Source organism: Bufo gargarizans, chromosome 3, assembly GCF_014858855.1.
Source record: "Bufo gargarizans isolate SCDJY-AF-19 chromosome 3, ASM1485885v1, whole genome shotgun sequence".
In the NCBI taxonomy this organism is placed as follows: Eukaryota; Metazoa; Chordata; class Amphibia; order Anura; family Bufonidae; genus Bufo; species Bufo gargarizans.
The window spans coordinates 123,819,013-123,844,738 of NC_058082.1; the positions used below are offsets into that span (position 1 = coordinate 123,819,013).

At 42.9% G+C, this 25,726-nt stretch overlaps 1 protein-coding gene across 1 annotated transcript in view; it reads right to left on the bottom strand.

The window, feature by feature from the left end:
- Positions 1-407: 407 nt before the first annotated feature.
- LOC122930598 (SAP domain containing ribonucleoprotein) overlaps positions 408-25,726 on the bottom strand; it is a 98,383-nt gene continuing 73,064 nt past the window's right edge. The window contains exons 10-11 of the mRNA XM_044284092.1: positions 5,392-5,475; positions 408-563 (exon numbers count right to left, since the gene is read on the bottom strand). Of these exons, the coding sequence (XP_044140027.1) occupies positions 522-563; positions 5,392-5,475 (126 nt within the window). The 3' untranslated portion in view covers positions 408-521. The remainder of the gene's footprint in view (positions 564-5,391; positions 5,476-25,726) is intronic.

Consider the following 25,726-nt stretch of genomic DNA (forward strand, 5'->3'; position numbering starts at 1 on the left):
CGGGATAAAGCTTGAATGAGGTCAGTGTTGTAAAGCAATGAATTCCCAGATGTATAAAAAGTCCATTTGTAATTAGTGCCAGCCTACTTCCAACACTGAAATAGAAAAGCATTGTTAACATCCTCCTCCTGAATGCCATCATATACTCAAAGGAGGAATAGCAACAAGGTACCTATACTTCATACAGAAAGTCACTGAATATAAAAAAAATACAAGTACAATTTGGCTTCAAAATAAATAGTAATCGTGTTCTTGTGCAGTAGACTGAATGAAGTCTTAAAATACTATGTAAATTTACTATATCAATTAGCACCAAAATATACTGTACAGTGCATTACCTATGCATAGCAGCTTAAAGAAACACACCAGAATAGGAATCATCTTGGGTTTGGTTTATTAAATGCCCCATGCCCCCCCCCCCCATCCTAAAAAGTTAAAAAACAAAACAAAAAAAAAAAGGCGATTCTTTCATACTTTTTGCGATGCACAACAAAACAAATCTGTAAGTGGAAGTTGGTGTGCTAGACAATGCCAAACCGTTCTGATCTTTTCCTCTTCTTTGCCTGGAATGAAAAGAAAAAATGTGAAATGTGGAAAAATACTACATACAACTGTTGCCTGTCCACTCAGCTTATAGAGATCTCTATATTTTGCAGAGTAAGGGTTCGTTATCTTTGTTCTCCATAGAAAAATACATTGGCTGCTCCTCTTCATTAACGTACACAGACCATTTGAAAGCAGCAGTAAAGAAGTTGGAGGTAATACACAGCTGGCATACAGCGCTTTATGGACACTGCTTCCTGTTCTGACATCCCCCACCTTTCGCAGCTCCAACGTGCCCTTTGACCCACGATAGGGGCTAATTGGCCAGCCTTCCCCCACCTGAGGCTGTTAGGAGGCACATGGCCTCTGTGGCACAGAGTTCACACTTCTGACAGAAACCCTTACATTTTTGTGTAAGGTAACCAGGAGTCATGAAAAGTGCATATTTGACCCCACATTCCAAAGATTTACAAGCCAATGCATGAGCTACATTGCCAACACATACTCTACTTCCAGCTGTGCTGAGCTGCACATTAGAATCTTCAATCCAATAGGTAACTACAGAATACATTTACTCAATTACTGCAAGTTTGTCAAGTATTTACACCTGCAGAGGTTCATACAAAATACACATTTCTCCTTCGCATTACATCATACCTCCAGTGAAATGCTTAGACAATGCTAAAAATCAGAAACAAACTGTTAAAAGTAAAAAAGGAACAAGATATATTTTAAACTTCTTTTTTTTAAGCTATCTAGAACAATGACAAAGATAAAAAGGAGAATCTCCATTCTTATTGCTACAGCAATGAAAAGCACCAGTATTTTTCCTGGTTTGTTAGGCGCATCTACAAAGCTCAATTCTTAACGCATCTGGGTTATGACACATGACAGGTTGATGAGCCTGTTTCAGAAATACTCTCCTTGTATTACATGCTTAGATTATGGCTACTAAAACGTCTTATCCATTATAAGAAATATACTCTCACATAAGAACCTAGAACAGAGGCACTGCAACATGCTCAAATATCAAACAGGGGTCCCAAGTGTGGGGCTATGTCCACACTGCGTTAACATCCAGCAGCTGGAACGCAGGTGCCATGGGGCAGAGTACTGTGTACTTGCACAAGCTGCCGTGGGTTCAATATCAACTGGTGAGAACAGAACTGTTTATCAGGGGATCATTCCTGTTGGTTGCATGGTAACCCAAAAAACACACGGCTATTAATGAATAAAGAACAAATTCAGTTCTAGTCAGTTAAGATGGTCCCATGCGGCCTGCACAACCACCATGTCCCAACTGTGGCAATACCCTTGCTGAGGTAGTGTGGAGAACAATCATCATTCTAGACAACAATTAATCGTCTTGCCCTTAGTATTCATTAAAGAAGTCTTTCCAATTTTTTCCTAAAGCTATGAGTTGATAGGGGATGCTGTAGTTTATTGCCAATTTGGCAGTAAATACTGTCACCTTACAATGTTGGTTGCTAAAAAGTGGCGTTCCAAGATTAACCACCATCACATGTCAAATGATGGGTATACCAGTTCATGCCCAGGTCAATAACGAGGCAAGAAAGTAAAGCCATACTCCAACACATGCTGAATGGCTAAAGTAAAGATTATAACTTAAAGATAGGGCTCATCATGCTGATTAAACAATACTTTTGTGTCTATGCTAAACAGCTGCAGAGATATCTGTGCTTTTATTCATATGCAAATTAGCATTTTGGAGTACCAGGGGTTAGGCTGAATACTTGGAGCTCTGCAGCTGGAAAAATTACAGAGGAGAGCGACTAAACTGATAAAGGGCATGGAGGGTCTTAGTTATGAAGAAAAATTAAAATAATTCAATTTATTTAGTCTTGAGATGAGACGTCTAAGGGGGGGGGGGGGGGGGGGGCACGATTAACCTATACAAATATATAGGTGGGCCATTCAAAAAATTTGGTGAAAATCTGTTCCAAGTCAAATGCCCTCAAAAGACAAGAGGGCACTGCCTCTGACTGGAGAAGAAAAAGTAAAGTCTCCAGAAGCATCAAAGCTTCTTTAGGCCTCATGCACACGACCGTTGTTCCATTTTCCGTGATTTTCGGCGGACCCATTGACTTTCAATGGGTCCGTTGAAAACTCGGGAAATGCACCGTTTGTCATCCGCCTCCGTGATCCGTGTATCTTGTCCGTCAAAAAAATAGGACCTGTCCTATTTTTTTGACGGGCAACGGTTCACGGACCCATTCAAGTCAATGGGTACGTGAAAGAACACGGATGCACACAAGATTGGCATCCGTGTCTGTGATCCGTGGCCGTAGGTTACTTTCATACAGACGGATCCGAAGATCCGTCTGCATAAAAGCTTTTTCGTGAAAACTCAGATCCGACAGTATATTCTAACACAGAGGCGTTCCCATAGTGATGGGGACGCTTCTAGTTAGAATATACAACGAACTGTGTACATGACTGCCCCCTGCTGCCTGGCAGCACTCTCTCTCTTACAGGGGGCTGTGATCCGTACAATTAACCCCTCAGGTGCTGCACCTGAAGGGGTTAATTGTGCGTATCATAGCTCCCTGTAAGAGATCCGGGGCTGCCAGGCAGCAGGGGGCAGACCCCCCCTCCCTCCCCAGTTTAAATTTCATTGGTGGCCAGTGCCCCCCCCCCATCGTATTAATAACATTGGCCACCAATGTTCTTATTACAATAGAGGGAGGGGGTGCCGGGGGAGGCCACACACTGTGCCACCAATGTTATTAATACAATAGAGGGAGGGAGGGGGGGGGGCCCGCACTGGCCACCAATGATATTCAAACTGGGGAGGGGGGGTCTGCCCTCTGCTGCCTGGCAGGGGTTAATTGTGCTGATCACGGCCCCCTGTAAGAGATCGGGTGCTGCCAGGCAGCAGTCATGTACACAGTTTGTGGTATATTCTAACTAGAAGCGTCCGCATCGCCATAGGAACGCCTCTGTGTTAGAATATACTGTAGGATTTGAGTTTTCACGATGTAACTCATATCCGACAGTATATTCTAACAGAGGCGTTCCCATGGTGATGGGGACGCTTCAAGTTAAAATATACCATCAGATTGGAGAAAACTCTGATCCGATGGTATAAAAGGGACTCCAGACTTTACATTGAAAGTCAATGGGGACGGATCAGTTTGCAATTGCACCATATTGTGTCAACGTCAAACGGATCCGTCCCCATTGACTTGCATTTTAATTCAGGACGGATCCATTTGGCTCCGCACGGCCAGGCGGACACCAAAACGGCTTTTTTTCATGTCCGTGGATCCTCCAAAAATCAAGGAAGACCCACGGACAAAAAATGGTCATGGATCACGGACCAACAGAATCCCGTTTTGCGGACAGTGAAAAAAATACTGTTGTGTGCATGAGGCCTTACTGTAAGAACTGTGAATCTGTGGAATAGACTGCCTCAGGACGTGGTCACAGAAGGAACAGTGAGTGGGCAGTTTTAAGAATTCATCTAAACCCTTTTTAAAAGTAAATTACATTAATGCATATGAAAACGTGTAGAAATCTGAGTCTCACTTCCTTCTTGGATTCATGCCCCAATTCCCCCCATTCATCCCTTGGTTGAACTTCATGGACTTATGTCTTTTTTTTCAACCGTATTAACTATGTAACTATGATTGTAACACCCCCTGTGCGCCCCAAGCTCCCCCCTCCTCTTGATTAACAGGGCTAGACATCAGCATGATGAGGGCAGTGCAGTGTCCTAGCATGTACATATTATACACACTACTTACTGCATCTGTACCACATTGAGGTATGCTTAGAAAGCTAATACATATATTACAGCTTTATTCACAAGCAAAATGTATAATTATAATAAAACCAGTAATGCGTTAGCTCTCTAAGCATAGAAAAAAACATTCTTCTGTGGTAATACTATAGCTACATAGTAAGTGCTCAGGTTTGCATGTAGAAATACCAGGTTTGAATCTTGGAATAGACTAAGATTTTTTTTTTCCTTACACAATAACCCACAATAAAAGTCCATATCCCTATTATATTGAGAATGTTTTTTTTATGCTTACAAAGCTAATGCATATTGATAGTTTCTTTATAATAATATTTTACAGGTGAAAAAAAATTGTTACAGTAAAAAAATATAGATATAAAAAAAAAGTCTAAATGAACTCATTTGTGGACAGCTGGACAACTTATGTCCTTGCTGAGTTTGCAGCTGCACAGAGATCGTACAGCTGCAGAATAGTTGTCAATAACAGACGGACTCCTCAAAAAGAAGGCAGAGGATTATTACTGTCCCAAGCTTACCCATCGTTCAAGGAGCGTCATACAGTATACAGATCAGGAAATAGCCGTAATGCTTCCTCCTGCCGTCACAGCAATCATGTGATTGCCGAGTGACTGCAGGAGTTTCTGGGTGTAAGGAGACCCAAATCAGCTCTGGTGGGCTGCTCCGGAGGCTATATTTATCCTGTAACTGGGACATTGGCCCAATGTTAGTCCCAGTTACAGGATAAATCAGTAATACAAAAAACTGTCAAGTTAGTATGTCCCCAAATGTCTCATATGACCTTATGGGGAACAAGATTTGTACAATAAAATAGAAAAAAGTACTTGCATAAATAAAGACAAAATAATTGGCTGCAGTGGTCACGTATTGTAAACAGGCAGCAGCAGGACCACCAGACCAGTGGCGCACAGGATAGCACCGGTGAAAGGAGCAATGGGGAGGCTTGTTAGAGATTTTAAAATATTATGGACAACACCTTCAACTTACAGGGCTTCAATTATATTTTGAAGTCAGAACATACATTTTTTTTTACAAAATCATCAAATTCCTACTTATGCCAGGTTTACCTCAACATCATCAGTAACAGAAGCAGAGTTAGTAACTATGCCAAAACGCTCTTTTCTCTTCTTAAGTTTCTCATCATCTTCACCCTGTTGGACAGAAAAATGGGAAAATATGATTAAACTCTGAAGACAAGTACATTTGTAATACAGTAGAAACAAATTAAAAACACGTACGAAAAATGAGTCATTACAGTCATTTCACAACTCATCCGCATTTTTTGCAAATTGCACGAGAACCCATTAATTTCTATGTCCGCAAAAAATCCCATCTGTGTGCTGCCCGCATCTGTGTAGCTAATTATAGGACAAGTCCTAATCCTGTCTGTTTTGTGGACAAGAATAGGCATTTTTACAAGGGGGACCACGAGAAGTGAGGGATGCACACGGACCACATTTGTATTTTGCCGATACGCAATTTGCAGACCAGAAAACTGATACGGTTGTGTGACCGTAGACTTAAACTGACAAATGTTATTATAATGTTACTCAGCTTGAAAAACGACTATTTTTGTACGCCTATATTACCTGACCTATTAAGGCCACATGCATCAAACAACTCTTACAAAATAATTGTGTATACCCAAAAATCATTTATAGTCCAAAATAGCCATAAAACAATGTTATTTAATCATCATATTAAAAAACTGAGAAAGAGCCCATGCAACATTGGTGAAAAAAAATAAGCGAGGGACCACTGGAACAAGGCTAGTAATAATTATATCCACATTAAGAGGGCATACACAAATAATCTCATATGATCTGTCCACTACCACGAAGTATGCCTTGATATACATAAGTCCTAACAGTTGTCCAACACAGACTAAAAATAAGGACAATATATAGGCCAATAAGTGTAGCTACCACACTAAGCCTACATGTTTTACCACCAGGCTTTCCCTGACTAATACACCATTACCGAATTAAGGAAACAAAATTATGATCCTCAGGTTTTCCTTGAGAACTGGAGTTGAGAAACACCACTCTAAAGAATACATGATCTTTGCACCAAAAGTAACCCTTTACCCACTACTATGGTTTACATCCACTAGTAATAGCAAACATTTATCATTATTCTAAGGCTACTTTCACACTTGCGTTTGGTGCGGATCTGTCTTTCATCTGCACAGACGGATCCACACCGATAATGCAAATGCTTGTTTCCGTTTATAACGGATCCATTTGCATTATACTTTTTTTTTTTTTAAATATCCAAGTCAAAACGGATCCGTCTTGACTTACATTGAAAGTCAATGTGGAACGGATCCGTTTTCAATTGCACCATATTGTGTCAGTGAAAAACGGATCCGTCACCATTGACTTACATTGTAAGTCATGACAGATCCGTTTGACTCTGCATCGACAGACGGTCACCAAAACGCTGCAAGATGCGTTTTAGTGACAGTCTAAAAAATGCAACGGAGACCAAACGCAGCCAAATTGATGCATTCTGAACAGATCCTTATCCATTCAGAATGCATTGGGGCTGAACTGACCCGTTTTGGGTCGCTTGTCAGAGCCCTGAAATGGATCTCACAAGCGGACCCAGAAACGCCAGTGTGAAAGTAGCCCAAGGCTGGGTTCACACTTGAGCGTTGCGCAAACGCGCGTTTTACGCGCGTTTTTGACGCGCGTTTTTGTAATAGTAAACGCGCGTTTGACGCGCGTTTGTGTGATTCACTACAGTGTCCTATGGCCACAAACGCCCCAAAAGTCGCTCATGTACTTTTTGGAGCGTCGGGCGTTTTACAGCGCGATCGTACGCGCTGTAAAACGCCCAAGTGTGAACCATTCCCATAGGGAATCATTGGTTTCTCCTTGTTGAGCGTTTTACAGCGCGTAGGAACGCGCTGTAAAACGCTCAGGTGTGAACCCAGCCTAAGATATCTGATACAAATGCGAGTACAGAGCTGGTATGATTCTATATAACAGACATTTCTTAGAGTCTAACAAGTGTCTAGGAAAACACAAAGCTGCCTTGAAATGCTGATGTTAATCAACAAGTTAACGTGGCGTCAAAGCAAAATTGAAAATGATATACAGTTTGTACAGAAAGTGTCACTGATGAATGTGTTAACAGATAAGGACATGTCACCATGCCTCCATGCTGTATTTTTCATGCGTATGAACACACCATTTATAAGACTTCTCTCTACCTTTCAGCATGCACTCCTGACTACTCCACTAAATCAAGCATTCTGAATTATCAATCCTTTTGACCTCTAGACCAGCTGGGGTCACAAAGAGGCACACTTACAATGCTCCTCACTCCATCTTTAGTCTTATACTGACAGCTTTTGATTCATGGGCTGCTGAAGCCCATCTGAGCCAAATTACCCCTATCCAAAAGCCAGCAGGCCAGGCATTTATCAAATCCTCTCTCCCACTATACTTCACCCTTTCCCTGTTTCTGCCCCAGGTTATGCTCAAGTACACCCATGTGCAACATGCAGCTGCTAGGGACAGTGACCTCCCTCAATGAAGTGTCAGATGGCTTTTCTTTTTGGTACTCTCTCTCTCTCTCCACGCTATTCCTCTGGCCGGTAGCTTTTATCCATGTGAGTACAGGTTACTTTTTCCTGTTAAATACATGTTCGCTCAACAAAACCTTCCATTCTTCCAAAAATGAATATAGAAAGTGCATATGGCAGAGATAACCAAGAAAAAACATCTCTAGTTATGAAGCATGTGTCACATCAAGGCTAGTTAAGCAACAGAAATAAAATGACATGTCATAAGTCATTAAAAACAGATCACAAGTAGCAAAAGTATACAAAAATCCCAGTAAGCTGTGGGGTCAACACATAAAGAATGACTAAGGAAATATTTCAAGCAGACAAAAGGCAAAGAACAAGCAACGCTTCATTACCATCTTATAAGAAACAAGCATTTTAAAATAAACAAACTAAAATAATTTATGCAAAGGTAAACAGCAGCTCATAATAAATAAAACTGCTTTATACTTAAAGAGGACCTTTCACGATTATGACACTGAACTAAGAATACAAACGTGTAGAGCGGTGCCCGGGGATCTCACTGCACTTACTATTAGCCCTGGGCGCCGCTCCGTTATCCTGCTATGCCCTCCGGTATCTCCAGTCACAAAGTTATGGTAGGCGGAGTCTGCCCTTGTTCTGCTGTAGCGCTGGCCAATCGCATTGCAGAGCTCACAGCCTGGGAGAAAATAACCTCCCAGGCTGTGAAATCTGCGCTGCGATTGGCCAGCGCTAGAACAGAACAAGGGCAGACTCCGCCTACCATAACTTAGTGACTGAAATTTCTGCCTACTATAACTTTGTGACCGGAGAGCGTAGCGGGAGAACGGAGCAGCGCCCAGGGATAATAGTAAGTGCAGTGAGATCCCCGGGCACCGCTCTCCATGTCTGTATACTTAGTTCACAATGTCAATCGGTGAAAGGTCCTCTTTAAAGAGGACCTAAGGTCAGAGTCCAAACTCAAAAAAATAAATAAGAAAAGAAGGTTTTGTCAGGTATCAGTTGCAAACCATGACAAATATAACAAAAAGCAGTGCATTGTTTTCTCAGGTTTCAGGCATGTCAACTACCCAATCCCTCTTCCGCTCTGATGCTAGTGCACGTGAGCCAAGAAGTATAGACGGAGGGGGCTGGGTTTACTCTTGATAACTTTTGTCTACATAGTATGAGTGGCCATTTTGTTGGAATGAATCTCCTAGTTAAAAATAAAGTACAAAATAGATTTGGTTACAACCATGTGGAACTGTAATAACTATAGGATACTAAATCTACCAAAATAAATACCACTCCCCATTCCTAAATAGTGCCACAGCTAAGCAAATTTGCCCTTCAAGGCCATGGGAAAGCTGGGTTACCACCATGTACAACTGTAATAGACTGTAGAATGCTAAATGAGAGGATACATTTCCCTCCCCACGAAATAGTGGGAAAGCCAAGCAAGACTACAGTATACTAAATCTACCAAGATAAATCATCCTCCCTATTCAAATATGTACAAATATAACCCAGATAACAGTTTGTAACGACAGTCAGTGAGAAAAATGTGTTCTGTCAGAAAACTATCAGATCTTCCTCTCTAGTGACTAAGCTCTCGCACTACCACTGACCTACAGCACAGGAGCTCCGCCCACATCATGACATTATACAGGTGCTTGAAGGTCCTTCACCTCTTCTCTGCACTGCTGAGCTCTGTCTGTCATGTATTAATTGTATTTTTTTGGGGGGTTTTATTCCTCTTTAAATGAGTTCTCCCATACCGCTTGTTCCACAGAGAGATAGGACTAAAAGCCGGACTTATGGAATCTGCAGAGTGGATTGGTGCTCCACTGTTTGCACAGCACTCTCACTACAAAACAGGTGTTAAGGAAACAGCTGAGCTCCAGCCTGCTGGGCTGTTTTCATAAGCCCAGCCACCAGGGGCAAGAGCTTAGTCCTATCTTGCAGATAGAACCAAAAAAGAACCAAAAAAGATCCTGCAATAACCTCGCCAAACCTCACAGGAACACTCAACAACTATATCTCTTCCCAACAAAAAAAAGTAGTGAAAATTATTTTTTAGTACAATTGTCAATTTTTATTAATCACGATTAAAAAGAACAAATAGCTACAACATGATGGTAGGGAATCCAAATAAATAGTGCCGCAAGACAATTCATTACCTTCCTGTGTGACCACAGCTGAGCTCCAGCCTGCTGGGCTGTTTTCATAAACCCAGCCATCAAGGACAAGCGCTTAGTCCCATCTTGCAGTTTCCAATCTCTTTAAAACAATTCCAGACCTTTGGCATACCACACAGCTAGAATTACTCGTGCTATACCATTACAGTGCGTGGACTGCATTGGCACAGGAGTGGTGCTCACACGCTCAAGGGCAGGGGGCTGGCTGTTACAGATAGCTGGCCCCTGCTGTATCTGCCAGCATCGCTGAAAACTCTGATGCTGGTGGATTAACCCCTTAGATGCTGTGGTCGATGCTGCCCACTGCATCTACGGGGTTTACAGAGGAAGCTCCCTCTCTGAACCCCTCGGGTCACTGTGATGCGATTGTGGGGTGCCAAATGTGGCTATAGTAGCCAAAAGGCCGTACAAAAGCCTCAGGGCATGCAAGCTACATATGCCTATGAGGCCCAGCACCACCAAAAAAAAAAAAAAAAAAAAAAAAAAATAAGATCTTTGTAATTATACTCCACAGCAGAATAAAGGTCATCTTTCCTGTACAGAGTACGCCACAATAAAACCCCAAAAGCAGGCAGAGTTACTTCCTTTTAGTCGTATATACTGCAAAATAGTAAAAAGATGATGGCAATTTATCTCACAAAAAAAAAAAGGGGTGGCGTTTCCATTTATTATTTTATGGAGCTCGTTTAGTCTTCAGGCCTGTTGAATGTCCAGGATAAAGATCCAAGATGCTCTCAACATTGGCATGCACTGGGCACTGATATGGCATATCTGTGAATTGCATTTTTCACTTTGCACCATGTGCTGTGAATTAATTTTGCAAACCAGCTGCACAGCAAGATACATTTCACTCAGAAGCTAGGGCATCTCCTTTCTATAGAAGGTTCATAATTCACACTCCAAAGACAGTTTCCCATTTGGGAACCCCCCCCCCCCCCCACTGCTTACCACTACATTGTATCCAACTGTAATAGGTGCCATTAGAAAGTACAACTTGTCCCGCAAAAAATAAGCCCTCATAAGGCTATGTGAATGATAAAATAAATAAGTTCTAACTCTGGGGAAGTGAAAAACAAAATCTCAAACCAAAAATCACTAGGTTGGGCAAAGCAGTAGGAACCCACCACATCAAACGTAGTGAGAATATGAACTTTTATTCTGCATGATTTTGCTTCAGCAAGTGCCTGGTGGTGGGGTTTCACTGTTAAGTGATCTCTGCATTGCGCTGCTTCACAGACCCTTTCATCTGCTCTGAATGACGGCTGGAGCATCAAACCAGGAGGCAGCTACAGCTGTCACTCAGAGAGGAAAGGAGGGACTGTAATGCAGTGAACTGCATTACAGTCCCTCCTCTCCTCTGAGCGACAGCCGAGAGTAGAGAGCATTCACAGTGAAGCCCTTAGCACTTCTCAGAGCAAAATCTGGCAGAATAAAATTTGATAGTCACACTACTGATGAGCTAAGCTCCACAAAAGGTGCGTTTGTCCTGCTCTCCCCAAGTAATAGAAAAGTATAGGGCAACAAAACAAGATGTCATTGCAGCTTTGATAGAGTCACTGAAGCAAGAAGGAACTGTCTGCAGATGCACTGAAAATTTACTTAACTTAAAATGCCCCTTAATATTGCTTTGGTTCCAGTTGAATTGAACATAACCCCTCACAAAATAAATAAATAAAATTAATCCTTAATGTCTGACTCTTTTAGAGAGCCATCAAAAAAATTCAGACTGAGCTACCCAAATTTATTGTCCGGACTGGGCTCACAAAATATCATATGGAATATGAGGACAGCATTCTTGTGGTAGATACTTTATAGTAAAATAACTAGATTGAGGTAGGGACTGGAGATGTGTGAGAGCACACTGATGAAAAAATATAAGGAAAATCTAAATTAAAAACAAGTCTAAAAAGGATAAAGAATTATGGCGAGAATGATGTCACTTGACTAAACAGTTCAGGTAGAGGAACAGCATAGCTAGATACTACATTTCCCCACTGGAGCATTGACTCCTGCAGCAGTTTCCGTTAGAGGAACTGTTTGCTGCTAGTGTGAAACTAGCCTTAGGGTAGGTTCACATTGCCATTAAATGGATACCGCCGTTCACTAAAGGACCCCATTGACTGTAATGGGATCCGGCCCATTCACTTGAACGCAAATCCGGAGATGCAGTGCAGAACGGAACCGCACGGAAGCACTACAGAGTACTTGCGCGTGGGATCCGTTCAGCAAAAAAATAAAATAAAAAATAGAACTTGTTCTATCTTTTTGCAGAACGTACGGATCGTGGACCCCATTCAATTTGCGATCCGCAGCACACGGTCGTGTAAACAAGCCCTAATACTGACAGTTACAATGCATTGTATTGTAACACATTGTAAAAGTGATCAGCCCCTTAAAACGATTTTGCTTTAATTCCTGTGGAACAGCTAAAGAGTTAACACATTTTCTAAAATAAGTTTTGAATAATTTGAGGTGTGCAGTTTCATAAGTCATTTATGCATGGTTTCTAAGATTGCTTCTAAAATCAAAGCTTTCTAATGTCCTAAAATATAAAATGACATTTATTTAATAATTCTGGCAAAGCAGACATATAGTAGGACTAATCTGTTCTAAAAGAAAAAAAGAAAGATTTTGAAATTATTTTTTTCCCCAAATTTTCTGTCAATTTTGTTTTTTGAAATAAAAGGTAAAACATATCAACTGAAATCTACCACTGTCATGAGGTACAATGTGTCTTGAAAAAAACAAACTTGGAATCGCTTGGATAAATAAAAGCATTCCAAAGTTCTTACCACACGGATCCTTATCCATTCAGAATACATGGGGGCTGAACTGATCCGTTTTGGGCTGCTTGTGAGCCCTGAAACGGATCTCACAAGCAGACCCAGAAACACCAGTGTGAAAGTAGCCTAATTTAGGGAAGTAAATTAGTACATTATTAAATCTCTCCAAGGTCCTTGGGTTCTTCAAAGATCAAATAAATTGTCACAACTAGAAAAGGTACAATTTCTGGGGAAATTGTGTGATGTGTTCTTGCCTCCACCAGTAGCTTACAACTGGAGTGGGCGGAGTAATTGGGTGGAGTGTAGACTCCGCCCACTTCTATAAATTTTTACCTTTGTCTCACACTGACCCACCCTGCCGAATTTGGGTGCTGTGGCTTAAATACTGTGAGAATGACAGCTGTTTAAAGGTTTCTTATTGAAGTCAATAGGGAAAATCTGATTCGTTGTTTGTGGCTCCGCCCACTTTTTAGCGTCCCCAAAACGAGATATACATTGGCACAGTCCTCCAGTGACCAACTGTGCCAAGTTTCAGAACCCTGCCATTAACAGTCTAAGAGCAGCGGCAGTTTGAATTTTTCCCATTTAAACAAATGGCTGAAATTTGATTGGCCGTTGTAGACCCCGCCCACTTTTTTTTTTTTTTTTGACCCCAGTCACCAAATGACCTACGGTGCCAAGTTCTGGCTTAAATACTGTGAGAATGATAGCAATTTAAAGGTTTATAATTAAAGTCAATAGGGAAAATCTGTTGTTGTTGGCTCCGCCCACTTTTTCAAAGTAATCTATGACCTGATTTCAGAGATTTGAAGGCCCTGACATCAATAATGGCAGCATTTTTCAATTTTCTGCATTTTTTAATTTTCCCATTGAAATCAATCAAAGAAATCTGATTGGTTGTTTTTGGCCCCGCCCACTTTTCTGAATTTTAATCCTAATCCTAAATTGTCCAACTGTACCAAGTTTGGGGATCCTGCCATTAACAGTCTAAGAGCAGCGGCAGTTTTACATTTTCCCATTAAAACATATAGCTGAAATTTGATTGGCCGTTGTAGACTCCGCCACCTTTAAAACATTTGAATTCTAGTCACCTATTAACCGAATATATTAAGTTTAGCAACCCTGCCATTAACAATGTTGAAATGGCAGCAATTAAAAATTTTCTCATTGAAGACAATAGGGAAAATCTGATTGGTTGTTTGTAGCTCCGCCCACTTTTTAATGTCCCCAAGATGTGACAGAAACTTTCAGGTTGACCCCATGACTAAGTGACCCAAGTTTGGTGAGTTTCACTCCGAAGCTGTATGAGTGACAAACGTTTGCATTTTTCCAATAAAACTCTATGGGAGAAAAAAATAGGTTTTCGGGGGCCCGCCCCAGGGGCCCGGAGGGTGGGATCGGTTAACAAAGCACAAGCAAGATCCTCGGGTATGTGCCGACCAAGAGTGCAAAGTTCGGTATTGATACTCCTAAATCTGTGGGAGGAGTACCAATTTGAACGTCTCATTGTAGTCAATGGGGAGAATTTGATTGGTTCTGTGTGGCCCCGCCCACATTTTCGGGTCTCCGAAATGTTCTAACAAATTGCGCGTTGACCCCATGACTAAGTGACCCAAGTTTGGTGACTTTAATTTAAAATCTGTGCGACTGGGAGCGATTTGAAAATTGTCCCTGTCAAAGTCAATGGGGAAAACGTGGATTTTGGGGGCCCTGTCCCAGGGGCCCGGAGGGTGGGATCGTGTAACAAAGCACAAGCAAGTTACTCGGGTGGGTGCCGACCAAGTCTGCAAAGTTTGGAATTTGTACTCCTAAAAATGTGGGAGGAGTAGCAATTTGAAGGTCTCATTATAGTCAATGGGGAAATTTTGATTGGTTCTGTGTGGCCGCGCCCACTTTTTGGGGTCCCCGAAATGTGCCCAAAATTTTCGGGTTAACTCCATGACTAAGTGACCCAAGTTTGGTGACTTTAGCATCAATGGCTGGCGAGTGGGAGCGATTTGAAAATGTACCCTGTCAAAGTCTATGGGAAAAAAGGGGGCTTCCGGGGCCCGCCACGGGGGTGGGATCGCTCCACAAAGTAATAGCAATCCAATCGGGAACAATCTGCACGTTTTGGTAAATTGTTGTCTATGTAGTGTAAAAACTGTGGGAGGAGTTAGGGTGGCAAATTTGGCTATAATAAGAATAAGAATAAGAATAATAATATATATGTGAGATAACAGTATGTGGTCTTGCTATGCAAGAACACATAATTAGCAAATGGCATTTTTCATGTAGAGAAAGTTAATACAACAGCGCGCCAGATGGCGACCAAAACGGTCGCCAATGCGCCTTAAAATTTGCAGATTGTGACAAGACTATTTAGCCTTGTCGCCATTTGTTACAAGGGCTGCCGCACCGTAGCTGAATATTGCGTGATGACACAGGCGGGCGTGATGAGGTCATCACACCCGTCTGCGTTGGGATTGCACTGCCAAAACAGACCTGGTCTATTTCGGTAGTGAAATCCCAGCGCAGGCGGGCATGATGATCACACTTGCCCGTGTCGGGACGCGCAGCAGTGAGGTGTGCGCATCTGCATCGCACCATCCCGGGCCGTACCAGCAGCTAGTGAGCGCCAGCGAAAGGACACAGGTTAGTATAAGATATCAGCTTTTTTTTTATTTAAGTGCCAACATTACTGGCCATAAGGGGTGCACTGGGGGCACATTACTCGCCATAAGGGGGGCACTGGGGGGACATTACTTACCACAAGGGGGGCACTGGGGGGACATTACTCGCCACAAGGGGGCACTAGAGGACAGTATGGGGGGAAATTACTACTGTGGAGCATATTTCTACTGTGGGAGAGTAATTACTATGCGCATTGGGGAGCACCACGGGCACAGTATTGGGAATGGCAGCAGGATGACATTGTTGGGACAACAGGATGGAGAGGTTGATGGAAAAATTTTAAAATCTCTTAAAGTAAAGAGAATCTACTTGACAGGAGATGTCACTGGATGCAAGATGTATGTAGTGCTGGCTCATTATTGTGAGCTGCATCTCATCTTCTCCAAGTCTATTTGTCTTTTAATTTGGCGACTAAAATTTTTCAGTTTAGGAGCCAATGGATCCTGATTTTATTATTTTTTTTGTCTGGAGTACTGTACAAGGCACTTACTAATGTATTGTGTTTGTCCATATTGCCTCCTTTGCTGGCTTGATTAATTTTTCCATCATACTATGCATGGCTTGTATCCCGTGGTTACAATCACCCTGCAATCCAGCAGTGGTGGTCGTGCTTGCACACTATAGGGAAAAAAATGTTGACCTCTCTGGTGGCTGAGACTCTGGGAACACACAGACATGCATGGGCAGCATCTCCTGTCCTGGCAGTGTATAATGCGATGGAATAATAAATCCAGCCAGCAAAGGAGGCAATATGGCCAATCCCAATACATTAGTAAGTGCCTTGTATTAAACTTTCTCTACATAAGTGCCATTTACTGAAGGGAGACAACCCCTTTAAGGAAGGGAAACCAGAAACAGTAAATAAATGTCCAGAAGGCACTGATTTTATAATAAGGATAGTCACCAGGAGCAGAATATGTCTATTCATACTCAATGTACAGCACCAGCACAAGAACAATACAGGGATAATTTATGAAGTTTTATAGCATTAGAGGTTTACTAAGTAAAATACATGTTTTATTAATTAAAAGTATAACTGGTTCTCTAGATTTATTTGAGTTTTCACGACTTCAATTTCACAGGTAAACCTTGTGCCAAGAGCATCATAAGGCCCAAGGAGAACACCGCATTATTGAAGAAGATATGAAACACTTTAATAAGTACATAGGTATTGTGTAATCAGTCATCGGTTATACTGTAGGTGGGTATTCACAGACAGCTAAACCATCTTTATGACCTACTCAACAGGCAGTGGAGATCTCTTGGCTCAAGGCATATGCAGGATGGCAGACAGTCAAATTCCCACTGCTTTCCTTCCCTTGCAGGGGTGTATACCAAGTCAGTACCTCTGCACCACCAACTATGAGCCTTGTCGAATTAAGGAAGTCTCGCTGCGGTCAGATTAGACTCATCCGGATTGCTCTGTTTACACGTACAATGAGGAACAGAAGTATTTGAACACCCTGCAATTTTGCAAGTTCTCCCACTTGGAAATCATGGAGGGGTCTGAAATTCACATTGTAGGTGCATTCCCACCCTGAGACAGAATTGAAAAAAATAAAAAAATTCAGGAAATCACATTGTATGATTTTTAAAGAATGCATTTGTCTTGCACTGCTGAACCTAAGTATTTGAACACCCTAGAAAATCAGTGTTGATATTTGGTACCGAAGCCTTGGTTTGTAATTACAGAGGTCAAACGTTTCCTGTAGTTCCTGACCAGGTTTGCACACACTGCAACAGGGATTTTGGCCCACTCCTCCACACAAATCTCCTCTAGATCTGTCAGGTTTCGGGGCTGTCGTTGAGCAACATGGAGTTTCAGCTCCCTCCAAAAGATGTTCTATTGGATTTCGGTCTGGAGACTGGCTAGGCTACTCCAGAACCTTGATATGCTTCCTTGGTTATCCTGTCTGTGTGCTTCGGGTCGTTGTCATGTTGGAAGGCCCAGCCACAACCCATCTTCAATGCCCTGACAAAAGGGAAGGCAATCCCCCCCAGGAGCCCGCGGCGCATCAGGCTGAGCCTAGTGCGCAGGCGCCGGATCTAGCAGAGGGATGTGAGGATTGTGGAGGCGGCGCTGAGGAAGGCGGTGCTGGGCACCAGACGGCGAGGGCTGCGGGCGGGCACCCTGGATTAACGTAAAACCCCTTGGACACCTTAGGTAGGTGAGTGACAGCTTATAAAAACCTGTTTTTGGGCTAATAGATCCACAAGCAGGTTTGATAAGGGCAGTTTAGGATTCATGTTATTAGTATGGACATGGCCATATGTTTAGCTTATAGGGCTCAAATCTCATGACAGAATCCCTTTAATACAGTGCAGTCCTCCTGTCCCCTTCGCAAAAAAGCACCCCCAAAGCATGATGTTACCACTCCCATGCTTCACAGTAGGGATGGTGTTCTTGAGATGCAACTCATCCTTTTTCCTCCAAACACGACGAGTCTAGTTTAGACCAAAAAGTTCTACTTTGGTCTCATCTGACCACATGACTTTCTCCCATGCCGCTTCTGGATCATCCAGATGGTCACTGGCAAACTTCAGACGTGCCTGGACATGTACTGACTTAAGCAGGGGAACCTTCCGTGCAATGCATGATTTGAAACCATGACGGCGTAGTGTTCTACCGACAGGGACAAACTGTGGTCCCAGCTCTCATGTCATTGACCAGCTCCTCCCTTGTAGTTCTGGGCCGATTCCTCACCTTTCTTATCATCAGTGATACCCCACGAGGCGAGATCTTGCATGGATCCCCAGTCCAAGGGAGACTGACAGTCGTCTTCAGCCTCTTCCATTTTCCAACAATTGTTCCAACAGTTGATCTATTTTCACCAAGCTGCTTGGCATTTGCCCCATAGCCCTTTCCAGCCTTGTGGAGGTCCACAATTTCACCTCTTTAAAGAGCTCAGACAGGTGCTACTAAGTTAGATTAATGAGTGACGTAGAGGTGGACTTTTTAAAAGGCACAGTAACAGGTCTTCGAGAGACAGAATTCTTGCCGTTTCTCACGTGATCAAATACTTATGTTCAGGAGTGCAAGACAAAATCTTTAAAAAAAAAAAGTCATACAATCAGATTTCCTGATTTTTTTTCACTTCTGTCTCAGAGTGGGAATGCACCTACAATGTGAATTTCAGACCCCTCCATGATTTCTAAGTGGGAGAACTTGCAAAAATCGCAGGGTGTTCAAATACTTCTGTTCCTCACTGTATACACTCCTTCCTCCCCATGCTTTTCAGTGTGAAAAATAAGGTGCTTAACCTCTTTCAAATAAAAACCTAAATAAACAAGAGATGAACATATACACATTAACCCCTTCTATGAGCACAATGTGTTTGAGCAGGAATATGCCCACTTCCATTATGGACTTAAAGTCTCTGATATCCTGCATTTACAAGATTGAGGAAAGACGCTGCTCTTATTTGGAGCTTCACTCAAATTAACAGTAGTTAAAGACCTGTAGCTGCGAAACGCAGTGCAATCTGCAGCTAGCTTGTTACACAGCAGGAGAGCTGAGCAGATTGACAACATGTAATTTATACATTTAAGGCTACTTTCACACTAGCGTTCGATCGGATCCGTTCTGAACGGATCCGATCATAATAATGCAGACGGAGGCTCCGTTCAGAACGGATCCGTCTGCATTATATTAGCATATAAAAGCTAAGTGTGAAAATAGCCTCGGACGGATCCGTCCAGACTTTCAATGTAAAGTCAATTGGGGACGGATCCGCTTGAAGACTGAGCCATATTGTAGCATCTTCAAACGGATCCGTCCCCATTGACTTACATTGTAAGTCTGGACGGATCCGCACGCCTCCGCACGGCCAGGCGGACACCTGAACGCTGCAAGCAGCGTTTAGCTGTCCGCCTGTCCGTGCGGAGGCTGAACGCCGCCAGACTGATGCAGTCTGAGCGGATCCGCATCCATTCAGCCATTCAACTTCTGCTTAAAATGTACAATGATGCTTTCCGAGATGGATGCTTCCCGCCATCGATGTATGACGCAACCATAGTAGTGCTTTTGAAACCTGGCAAGGAGCCGGACGAGTGCGGGTCATATCGTCCGATATCCTTACTAAACATGGACTATAAGGTTATAGCAAAGATATTGGCCGTGCGTCTTGGTAGGGTGGCCACCACCTTGGTACATCCAGACCAATCTGGATTTATGCCTGGTAGGTCCACCACTGACAATATCAGAAGAGTACAGGTGGTGACCCAGTTTGGTCTTCAGAAACAGGAGAAATGGGCTTTGGCGTCATTAGACACGGCAAAGGCATTCGACTCTGTTGAATGGCCATATTTATTCCAGGTGCTCAGGAAGTTTGGTTTTGGTCCCAAGTTCAGACGTTGGGTGGAATTATTATATAAAAGTCCCAAAGCAGGTGTATTGGTGAATGGGTTACTGTCAGACAGCTTTTGCCTGAGGAGAGGAAGTAGACAGGGCTGGACGGAAGCGTTCGGGTCCGCTCGTGAGCCCCTTCAAACGGAGCTCACGAGCGGACCGACGAACGCTAGTGTGAAAGTAGCCTAAATGGTAATGCATGATCAGAAAATGATCTGCTGTTTTTTTTTTTTTTTTATTATTCGCTTTATTGAACACACAAAGCAAATAATGACAGTCTAGGTACAAGATCCAATATTAGATGTACATCAGCGGCATCCAGAAGAGACGTACATACGACATGTGCATTATAAATGCAAAAAATAAAAAAACTATAAACAATAAACACCTGTGCTGTATCTTCACATTTGCGTTAGTACATCAAGAAAAAGGTCACCTGGAAAAAAGGAACTACACAGACATTGTATACCGGTCCCAGCTGGTCCAGTTCATTACGTTCTGTTCGGGTCCCCCTCATACATCAGAATCACTGCTGTTCAGCCTGTTCTGCCCTTAATGCCTCAGATAATCGATGAGCTGAATAAGCAGTACTCGGAGAAGCGCACCATATCCCCCATACCTTTTGAAATTTAGGCATGCAACCCCTATTTATGAAGACTATGTTCTCATATGGTATGATAGAGTTGACTAGTTGTTTCCATTGTGCCAAGGTGGGAGGTCCATCACCCATCCACCTCATGGAGATCGCCTTCCGCGCCAGGAACAATACTTCCCTCAGGAGTATCCTAACATGATGTGAGTAAATAGTCTCATCCAATATTCCAAAGAGACAAATCTTCGGGTGTAATAGTACTACACAACCTAAAGAGATCAGTGAGTAGCTTGACCACCCCTTCCCAGAATGCATGTACATAGGGGCATTCCAGAATAAGATGCCAAAAGTCAGCATCCACTGACGTACATCTATGACACTCGGAGTGGGTAAGCCTACCCATTCTATGCAGCCTTAGCGGGGTCAGGTAGCTCTGATGTATTATGCAAACTTGGATAAACTTATTGTTTATGGCAGGTGACACTAGTGTGGGGGGATTCTAGGATATCTTCCTCATCTTCATTAGTTAAGTCTGGGATTTTAGCCTTCCATCTACCTAATGCTTGAATTGGGGCACCTTTTAGCTTAACATCTAGGAGGTGGGTATACAATACTGAGATCAAACCACGTGGTCCTTGGGATCGAATAACTCCAATCATTGGAAAGTTGGACAGTAAGATTGGGGTATCCCTGTAATGGGTCTGCAGGGCCCATGTTCCTTCCAGAACGTCCCTTCTCGCATCGATAGTAGATCAGGAAACATGGGGTTATCCCAAATAGGGGTTTCCAGCAAGTCCTGCTCTATATTATGTAGTCTCCTACTAGCTTTCCAAACCTGGACAGCCACCCTATGAATTGGTAGTAGCTTACGAGAGAATAGGCTAGGTTGTTCTAACACAGGCCATAAATTGGCAATACCCAGACAATCAGCCAGCTGCCTCTCGTCTACAGAGGCCACCTCCCGTTGACAACGAAGTTTTGATGTTCCTCAACTGCCCAGCTAAATAATATAGATACACATTGGGCAAGGACATGCCCCCTTCCTTTTTAAAACGGGATAGACTAGTTATCGAAAGATTGGGTCTATTTGCGCCCCAGATAAAGGGTGACATCAGAGAGGCGAGGTACTGAAAGAACTTTTTTGGAACTGCATATGACGCATGCTGTAAAATCTATAGGCATTTCGGCAGGACAATCAATTTTATCAGATTGATCCTCCCTGGTACATACAGGCTAGGAAAGGCTGGATGTTCAGTATATGGAAGGACGTGACATTTTTGGTGATATGCACACCTAAATACTTATAGCTATGCACAATGGGCAACTCTCCTGAGTCGAACGTGTCCTCCAGTTGGTATAAAGGGCATAGAGTTGATTTGGACCAGTTTATCCGCAGTCCCGAGAACCGGCTAAATAATTCAATTGTGGCGATTGCCCTGGGGAGTGTGTACTCTGTTCGTGACATAAAAAGCACCATATCATCGGCGCATAATCCCACCTTATCCTCCTGTTCTCCTATTTGGGTGCCGTGATATTGTGGGTCCGCCCTAATACGCATGGCCAGTGGCTCTATGGCTAAAGCAAATAGTAAAGGCGATAGGGGGCAACCCTGTCTACTTCCTCTCCTCAGGCAAAAGCTGTCTGACAGTAACCCATTCACCAATACACCTGCTTTGGGACTTTTATATAATAATTCCACCCAACGTCTGAACTTGGGACCAAAACCAAACTTCCTGAGCACCTGGAATAAATATGGCCATTCAACAGAGTCGAATGCCTTTGCCGTGTCTAATGACGCCAAAGGCCATTTCTCCTGTTTCTGAAGACCAAATTGGGTCACCACCTGTACCCTTCTGATATTGTCAGTGGTGGACCTACCAGGCATAAATCCAGATTGGTCTGGATGTACCAAGGTGGTGGCCACCCTACCAAGACGCACGGCCAATATCTTTGCTATAACCTTATAGTCCATGTTTAGTAAGGATATCGGACGATATGACCCGCACTCGTCCGGCTCCTTGCCAGGTTTCAAAAGCACTACTATGGTTGCGTCATACATCGATGGCGGGAAGCATCCATCTCGGAAAGCATCATTGTACATTTTAAGCAGAAGTTGAATAATGTGGGCAGAGTATTTAACAGACTTCGAAAGGCAGTCCATCGGGACCAGAGGCCTTACCCCTCGCCAGCTGTAAAATAGACTCTTGTATTTCCAAGGCAGTTATGGGCGCTTCTAGGCTGGCCATTGCCTCTTGCGACAAAGTAGAGAACTCTAGATCCTCAAAATAGTGCAGGACATCATCCATAAAGATCTCTATAGTATTCTTGGAACCTACCTGCTAATGCCTCTGGATCTGAAAGTATCTGTCCATCCAATGCTTTAATGCGTAGTATAGCGGGGGATGCCTGGCTCTGCCCAACGATGTGAGCTAGCAGTTCACTAGACTGATTGCCCAACTCAAAATACGTTTGCTTGGAGAAAAAAAAAAATCTTCCTTAAGCAGAGTCAGCCATAGCAACAAAAGGCCTCTGGGTCTGTCAGCTACAGAAGCCTATGAGACCTAGCCACAGGCTGAGGGTGAAACTGACAGGCACAATGCATTACAATACAGTATGCATCGTAATACACTGGAAAAGCAATCAGACCTTGTTTTATATAAAATAAAATAAATAAAAAAATCACCTCTTTTTCCACAAATGACAACCATAAAAAAATTAAAAAAAATAGGAAGTGTGTGTGTATATATTTATTAGGGCTGCAACGATTAATCGATGTAATCGATTATATTCGATAACTGGATTCGTTGTCGACGAATCCAGTTATCGAATAATCGCCGATTCGTTGCTATTCGGGCGGGCGGGCGCTGCATCTTTATTTTACCTTTTTACAATGACGCTCCCGCTCCTGTAACAGCCAGGCAGAGCGGACGGCGGCGTAACGTCACTCAATCACGTGACGCGCCTGCTCCGCCTCCTTCATTCATGAAGTGGGCGGAGCAGGCGCGTCACGTGATTGAGTGACGTTACGCCGCCGTCCGCTCTGCCTGGCTGTTACAGGAGCGGGAGCGTCATTGTAAAAAGGTAAAATAAAGATGCAAGCGCCGGGGCTGTTAGGGGGAAGGGGGGTCTGTGTATAGCACTGCTATGGGGAGGGGGGAGGATCTGTCTATAGCACTGCTATGGGGAGGAGGGGGGGTCTGTGTATGGCACTGCTATGGGAAGGGGGGTCTGTGCACTGTTATGAGGAAAGGGATCTGTGCACTGTTATGCCCATAACAGTGCACATATCCCCCTCTCCATAACTACGCCGTCCACAGATCCCCCATAATAGTGTCGTCCACAGATCCCCCATAATAGTGTCGTCCACAGATCCCCCATAATAGTGTCGTCCACAGATCCCCCATAAACGCCGTCCACAGATCCCCCATAATAGTGTCGTCCACAGATCCCCCATAAACGCCGTCCACAGATCCCCCCATAAGTGTCGTCCACAGATACCCCCATAAGTGTCGTCCACAGATCCCCCCATAAGTGTCGTCCACAGATCCCCCCATAAGTGTCGTCCACAGATCCCCCCATAAGTGTCGTCCACAGATCCCCCCATAAGTGTCGTCCACAGATCCCCCCATAAGTGTCGTCCACAGATCCCCCCATAAGTGTCGTCCACAGATCCCCCATAAGTGTCGTCCACAGATCCCCCCATAAGTGTCGTCCACAGATCCCCCCATAAGTGTCGTCCACAGATCCCCCATAAGTGTCGTCCACAGATCCCCCATAAGTGTCGTCCACAGATCCCCCATAAGTGTCGTCCACAGATCCCCCATAAGTGTCGTCCACAGATCCCCCATAAGTGTCGTCCACAATTTGTTTTAATATGGCCTTTGAACATAATTTTTCAAGTAAGATCATATAAACCTCTGTTTTGTAATTTTGTCGTTTTTCCCGATTAATCGATTAATCGTAGAAATTAATCGGCAACTAATCGATTATTCAAATAATCGTTAGCTGCAGCCCTAATATTTATATATACATACACTCTCTCCGGATATAAAAAAAAAAAAAGTTGTTTCTTAAAAAATGTTTTGAGTGTTTTTATAAAAAAAAATAATAATAATTATAATAATAATAATAATTATAATAATAATAATAATAATAATAATAATAATAATAATATAATAACATGCCATTTTTCCTGCATGGTGCATGCTGTAATAACAAAACCCTAAAAGCAATGCCATTTTGATGGCAAATACAAGACTAGTGGCACAGGCTCACCCATATTTACGGGGTCATGGAGCCACTGGACTTTGTTCCCAGCGTGTTGAAAAGTATAGAATTTTTTTGTCTTAAATTTACCCAGACAAAAATAATAATAAATTATTATTATTAATAATAATGAAACAAAATAAAGGGTCTGTTTTATTTTGCGATGTGGAAGGCTGGTGAACAGCGGAAAAGTCGCATGTACTTGGAATTGTATCACTATTGATAAGAATTAAAGAATCCTTTTTGGGGAGCTGACTGCGCTCTTTTTCCTGTGTTGTAGAACAAGACATGGATAGATTATTTTATTTTTTTTCAAAATGATACAGGCCGAAGCCAAGCACCACAGCCCCGATACTCTGAGCTGGGCTTTCCATACAACTGCAGCATTGATGTGCCTGTATACCACACATGACTGCTGCAGTCAGCCTTAGCTGCCTCATGCCAGTGAGGGACCATCACCGCAACCAAGAATATGTTGCCATGGCTGTAGTAGCAGCAAGCATCAGAGACGTGGCGCTGGAACACAGGAGGTTTTATTATTTTAAAAGGGTTATCACATGAGTAACTTAAAAAAATGAAAATCAGACATCATGTAATACACGAACCAACCCTGTAGGTCACATGGATCCAGAGATCTCCACATACATTGCTGTGCTAGATTTATATCAAGCAGACCGTTCAAGGGGCGTGTCTTTTCTGCTGCTGATTTAGGGGGCGTGTCCATGCTCTCCCTATCACAGCTCAGGAGGCAGTTGAAGGATGAAACTGAGCATATGCGACCTCATCAGTTAGCAGGACAAAGAAATAAGAAAAAAGAACAAACAAAAGGTGGCGCTATTCAGATACATTTTATTGAATAACTCAGTATTTATGCAAAATTTTTAATTACATGCAACTACAAAAGAATTCAGATCCAGATGCTGGTTTGAAAACTGTAGAATATTTTTTGTGGGACAACCCCTTTAACAGCATTCTTGCTTTATGATCACTATTTTATCTTTTCCGAT